A 6,746-nucleotide genomic window follows, 5' to 3' on the forward strand; every position below is an offset into this window, starting at 1 on the left:
GTAAGGCCAGATGCTTCAGAAGTTCAACCACATCCATACACCACTGGATTAGAACTATACTTATACCAGTGGTTGTTCAGACAACTGCTCTTTTCCTCCAAAAATAAAGTTGTAAAAAAAAAAAATCCTACAGAGGTGTCACACAATGGTACAGAACATACAAGTCCTTTTAGGGATCCTTGGTAGATTGAGGGCTGGCCACAAGATTGTAGCAACACTTAGAGCACTTATTATGACATAAAAATTTACTTAAGAGCATACCTTATGGTTATCTACAAATTCTAGCAGTTTGTGTATCTTACTGCTACACAGGATTTTTAGCAATTATCCCACCTTTCAGTTAAGCAGTTTCTAGTGATCAGTGTAGCTTTCTTTACTATCTAAAGTCTTTGGTTATGTAGGCTTTTAGTCACCTGAGCCCTCTGCAATTCAGGTCAAAGTCTTGATAATCAGTGTATGACACAACAATCATAATCTAGATTGACTTTACTTAAAGAACCTGCCAGTCCCTGAAGCACTGGGTGACAACAGGTACTGGACATCTCTGCTTGATTGTCTCTTTCCAATAAAAATCTGCAACTTAGTTCAATCTAGATATGCCACTGGCAATAAACTAAAACAGTCTATGAAGATATTTCTGGAGAAATAATGTGTGTAAAGGTGATTTCATTGGAAGAAGAGATCCTGCCCAGCACTTCCTCCCATTAGTTATTTTTCACATGTGGTTTTCAGAAATTCCCTTCAGAATACAAACAGATTGTTTCATTTTTTCCCCTACCTGATATTCATTAAATGTGGTTAAAAATGAAAGGAACTGGAATCACGTATCAGATTAAATACCAATTAAAATCTGTATTACACAAATAGTATTTTGAAGATATAATACTTGACTTCAGTGGGGTTATTCTGGATTTGCTTTTGATCTCATTATACTCTTACAAGAGCAAAACCAGCTAAGCTGCTTTGGGGGTGCTGATGTTACAATCCTTTTTCCATGGTGAAAAATACTTTTAAGCTTAATACCGTGCACTACATTTGCCAGGTTTGTAAAATTAGGGAAATAATCTGCATCACATTCTTAAATTTAAGAAATTTATAAATAACTCCTTTGTTTCAGTGAACGTTTTTAGTGGTAAATACCCATCCAGTTCCACTTCTTGAATATTTCTGTTGGCTCTGCTGTTCTAGTTCCTCCTTTAACATTTTAGAAATGAACTTCAGAAAATGTTTTGAAATCAGGATAACAAAATAGTTTCATACTCTTTGGCCAGGCTCTGAAGAACTTATGATTCATTTAGGATTTGAGTACTACATTGACTACCAAGTTTCCTAGGAAAAATCATAAACGTCATAGCCCATTGCTGGCACAGCAGGACAATAATGTAGTCATATCTTTTCTCTCTGGCATGGAGCACTTCCTCCTATAAGTCTACATCCAGACAGAATACTCTGATGGTTATTGTTTGGTAAAGAACTGCAATTTCCCAGAGAATTCCCAGAAATACAACTCCTACCCACTTTTTTATACCAGTACAGTACAAACAGTTGATTTTCTTTATGCCAGGGTATTTATAAATATGATTGACTGTTTTCTGCTGAATTAAAAAAGATGACATGAAGGTAGTAAGCACAATTTTTGTGCTTTAAAATTCTTGCCAAACATATAATGCCCATTTGTAGTTGACCTGCCACTCCTCTGGTTTTTGTTTTTATAAAATAAAGTGCCAAGTTGTTCATAGGAGCAAGAATAGAATAGCATAAAAAGGGTTTCTTTCTCCTCACAGCCATTGATTAGATCAGTAACATCAAAACAGTAGCACATTTCTTTAAATAGGGACACTTTAGAAAGACCACCAACATGCTGTAAAATTTGCTGAAGCACAATGGATGTATAACTAACAGCAAAGTCAGGTCCTGCTTTGTATTTTTACTTTTGCTTTGTATGCAAAAATACCCATCCTCCTAAACAACAGGAACTGCCATATGTGGCCATCTGCCATATGTGGTCAGATGTCAGTAAGAGTAAACATGAGGATGTGAGCTCATAGTCTGCATTAGCCTTCAGAACATCAGTTGGAGGAGAACTTTCAACTAGTTCACCAACACCTAGAGAATAAAAGCAGAGCACAGAGCAACCAAGAACAGAAGAATTTCCAGAATGAGTCAAGCTGAGGAAAGCAGTGGGAACTCAGCATGGAATATTGTGAGGTCAGTAGTGTGCGTAATACTGGCCTTGTCATTTATAATTGGCACTCCTGGGAACTGCATTGTCATCTGGACTGTTTGTACAAAAATGAAGAAAATATCTCTTTCAGTCCTGCTGATCTTGAACCTGGCCATTGCTGACGTCCTTGTACTGATCACTTTACCAATCTGGATTTACTCTTTTGTTGACTCATGGGTTTTTGGAATCATCTTCTGCAAAGTGCTGGTTTTCATTATTTACTGCAGCATGTATGCCAGTATATTTCTGATTACAGCACTCAGCTTGGAGCGGCTACTGGCTGTGTTTTACCCTTTCACAATTCAAACCTACAGAAGAAAAGAAAAAATTTCTTTGATTGTGTTCCTCATTTGGTTCCTGTCTGTTGCCTTTGGCATTTCTGTCATTCCATTTCAAGAGACAGAAGAAATGGACGGTCGGCTTCTGTGCACGTGTCGCAACTACTCTTCTAATAGACAGAAGGTGTCCTATCTTCTGCTGGAGACCCTTGCAGGTTTTGTAATCCCTTTCTTAATTATTTGCACTTGTTATGTGTGTGTTGCAAGAAGAATAAGCAGAATGACTTACCAATCCAAGCAGCGATCGGAACGTCTCATTGCCAGCGTCGTGGTGGCTTTCATTCTGTGCTGGTTCCCTCACCACATCTTTAACATCCTGGATGTCATTTCTGTTGAAATAGAGCTCTCAAATGAGGAGATGTCTTTGGCACTGGAAGAAATTGTAGACAAAGGAGCCTACATCTCTGGAGCACTTGTATTCATCAGTAGCTGTATTAACCCTCTGCTTTATGCTTTTGCTGCACGAAGGTTTCAGAACCACCTGAGGTTTGCCAAGATGTCAAAGCTGTTTGAACAGATCAGTCAGACTGTAACAGAGGAAGACAAGAAAAGAAATCTGGTTGTAGCCAAACATGAAGATACTTTGGTAGGCACAGAAAATCTCTAACAAGGAACTTAGTGAATAATCTGTGTCATTTCTTCAGCAGTCCTTTCTCCTCATTCTCTGAGTTTCATTTACTGAGCAGTCCAGGAAAAGCTGTAGAGAACTAAAAGCTTTTTGGGTTTTTTTCTTGTGTGTTATATAAGAATTGGCATTAACAACATTGTTCAGTTCATAAATTATTATTCACATTGTGAAATGAGCACTATTTCACTGTTGCTGAGAACATCAACAAGGTGGCTAAAAGCTAAAATTGTGAGGAATACAGCATTGTTACTTTCCATTAAAATTATGTCTGATTTATAGAAAGTCTGTGTGCAGAAAACAGAAAAGAGCTGCATGTGGAAAAGAGAGACTTTGAAAGCTTGAAACTAATGAAACTAAGGTTTTTTCAGAAAAAAAAAGTTGTTACATGTTCAAAAATCCTTATACAATCTAAAGTTTTAAGAAGTTAAATTCTTTATATGGCTCATAATGGTTTTAAATTATTATACTAATGACACAAAAGTCTTCTGGGTTGATGGAAAATTCAAAGCTATTTTTTAATCATTACTATATTTAGGTTTGAAAGTAATAAGTGTTGTTTATACAGTCAAGATCCTTTACTGCATTATCTTTGGGTAATGGGTTTGAACAAGTCAAACATGGAGTATGAGAACTGTGTTGTATGGCAAACACCACTGCAGACTGCATGCTGGATCTGATGGCAAACACATTGCATACTTCAGTGGCAATTTGATGTATTAAATATATATTCTTTGAGTATCCTCAAAAATTTTGATTCAAAGAAGTTAAGCTCCCAAGAGGTCTATTAAATTGTGGAAGAATTGGATCAGGCTCAGGTGAGGAGGAAGGAGACATCCTTCCTATTAATTTTATGTGTAAGAAAATTATGGTAGTAGTACAAAGTGTCTCATATCAGAAAAACTTCACCTTGCAAATAAAAGAGTTATATTTTTCTATTCTTACAGAATAGTGGACCTTGCCATAGGAAACCAATAAAATTAGTGTTTGCAAGGGCTTTAGTTTTGTGAATGTGTGTAAACTCACTGTGAAAAATTGCATGGCATCAAGTGTTTGCTTTTGAAATTTTATTTATTTCAATTATGCTTAACATTTTTTACACTTGCTTTGTAAATTTTTAATTCAAACATTTGTAATAAGATCAAAATAACTACTGATTATGAAGCATGTTGTAATTTCATTTTCCTTGTTCTGGACAGTTACTAAATAGCTATATTGCTCATTTTTACAAAGAAATTACAAATACTAACCAGCCATTAATTTTTGAAATTTTGAATAATTTTGAATTTTGAAGTGCAGGATATTTGAGTTGTACTAATTTAGCTTGTAAACTGAAATAAACACAGGGAGGTTAAATCCTTAGCTACTAATGAAGAATTTTTCTCTAAACTTTGCATATGTATTGTTATTCCTGCTTCTTATCAAAAAGTATTTTTTCTCCTGAATAGAATTCCACAGCACAGAGGTTTTTCCTTCAACAGGACTCCTTCACTGGAATTAAAGAAAACTTTACCAAGATCTTGTTTGCAACAAAAAGTAAGCAACAGATGAAACACTTTAGACTTGACCCCAGCCTTTACCCAGCACTATTTTTCACCCCTCTATTAGCTTTTAATTGCTATAGGGCATTCAATATAGCAATGTGACATTATCTCACAAAAAAGCAGCAGTTTCAGTTATCTACTCATAAAAAAGTGAAGCTGTATTTCCCAATATGTTCTTGAGATAGGAATCACTCACTATTCAACAGCACAGAGCAGACCAGGAGATTTGCTATCTGATAAGCACATGAGCACTGCAACTGAACTTCTAGGCCACAAAGAGTCAAGTATTTCCCAACTCAGAGTGTGAGAAAACACGCAGACAAACTTTAGTACGAGCTGCCTGACCAATATTTTCTTTTCTATCAGTCCATGCCTGAATTTTCTGCCTATATTAATTTTTCACATTTTCTCCATTGCTTTTTACTCACAGTACTGAAGTCCCTGTCCATCAGGAGGTCCATCAAGGAGCTAGAACTGTCCCTCTTAATTTCTCATTAATGGCCTTGGTTCTATGTCCAGTAGATAGTCAGACAGTCATCTCTAAGGACTGTGTTTCTTTTGAAGGCTGTTTGAGAAGTACTAGAACATACTAAAACAGCAACATTAACTAATTTCATTTTTACGTAGAGTAAATAAAGTTAATTCTTGCAGTTGGTATGCACAGTTAAAATCCTCACTGATTTAATATTTTTGTCAGCACAGCAGTCATGTAACTGGGACAATAAGAGTCCACCTAAAAGTACAAGCAGATGACTTGGTTGTCTGCTGCTTCCTTGAGCAGGTACACATCAGGCCTAGGAATGCAGCCAGATTTTGCACTTCATCAGGGCTAACATGCTCTCACCTCTATCTGTTGCTCAAACTAGATCAAAATAGTGACCTCCTATTAACTTGAGACATACTCAGATTCTCCCAGGAAAATAGAGGCTTCATGTCATTTGAGTTCTTCTTTTTTTTTCTTTCTTTCTTTCTTCCTAACCCTTCTACCCTTGTTTATGAGGTGTGCTGTGTGTTTTCAGTGTCCAGTTATTTCTCATGACACAGCAAGGCAGAAGGCTGAGCCAAGAGAGAGCCACTTCAGTCACCTGAGTGAAATCACCTCAGACTACACTGAAGTGCAGGGAACATCATGTGGAGTCAGTGCAATTCTGCTTAGAACACTGAGTACTAGGAGGTGACCAGATACTTTGAATTTCTCACATTTGTAAAAATTAATCATCTTCTAACAATTATCTCTTAACATTTCAATATTTCCCAGCCCGAAACTTGCTGTCAACATTCCATGGGTTTACATCAGGATTTTTTCACATTTACTATAGTAGGATTATGCTGCCTAAAGTGAATTCATGTAATATTAAATGGATTGAAGGAAAGCCTGAGGAATTTTTAGCTCATGCAGCCAATATACAAGAAGGATAGAAAAGGACATAAAGCATCAGCCTTACACTATTTGTTGCCTGTTGGCATCAAAATGTTTCTGTAAGCATCAAGGCAAAAGAGTTATACCTGGATTAAAACAATGAAGCTTTGTGAATATTTACAGGCAATTCACAACTTAAGGAGTAGCACAAGGGAAATCAGAGATCCTTATTTACAAGAAGAAACAGGGCAACTGCATTATATTAGAAAAAAAAAATTATTTAAACCTCCAGAACATTTTCTAGGAAGAAGTAGAGCAAAAGACACATTTTAAAAACAGTTAAGGCTGCAGTTATAGAACTTTTAGGGTTACAATTAGCAGGACTAAATGAAAGATTTGCCTGCAGTGCCTGGGTGAAAGGAATAAAAGAAGCTAACAGATGACACAGAAACAACATAGGAATTCAATTTCTTCACATTCAAACAAGAGTCTGATAAAGAATAAATATTTCAGAAGATGCAGAAGTAGCAATATTAACAGCGTGAAGGTTTTCTCTACAGGTTAGTATACAGCTCTTGTATTATTCTCTTTTCTGCATATATTGGGAAAAGGGAAGGCAAAGGAGAAGCTATTGCTTTTTTGAGTAGAAAAACAT

At 36.3% G+C, this 6,746-nt stretch overlaps 1 protein-coding gene across 1 annotated transcript; it reads left to right on the plus strand.

Annotated features, from left to right (window-relative positions):
* Positions 1-2,142: 2,142 nt before the first annotated feature.
* LOC128932798 (leukotriene B4 receptor 1-like) lies at positions 2,143-3,473 on the plus strand. The gene has a single exon (XM_054269516.1). The coding sequence runs from the start codon at positions 2,159-2,161 to the stop codon at positions 3,167-3,169; it is 1,011 nt and encodes a 336-aa protein (XP_054125491.1). The 5' UTR covers positions 2,143-2,158; the 3' UTR covers positions 3,170-3,473.
* The last annotated feature ends 3,273 nt before the right edge of the window (positions 3,474-6,746 follow it).

This window comes from Melozone crissalis, unplaced genomic scaffold (assembly GCF_028551555.1).
Source record: "Melozone crissalis strain CALT ecotype California unplaced genomic scaffold, PUWL_Pcris_2 ptg000007l_1, whole genome shotgun sequence".
Classification (NCBI taxonomy): Eukaryota; Metazoa; Chordata; class Aves; order Passeriformes; family Passerellidae; genus Melozone; species Melozone crissalis.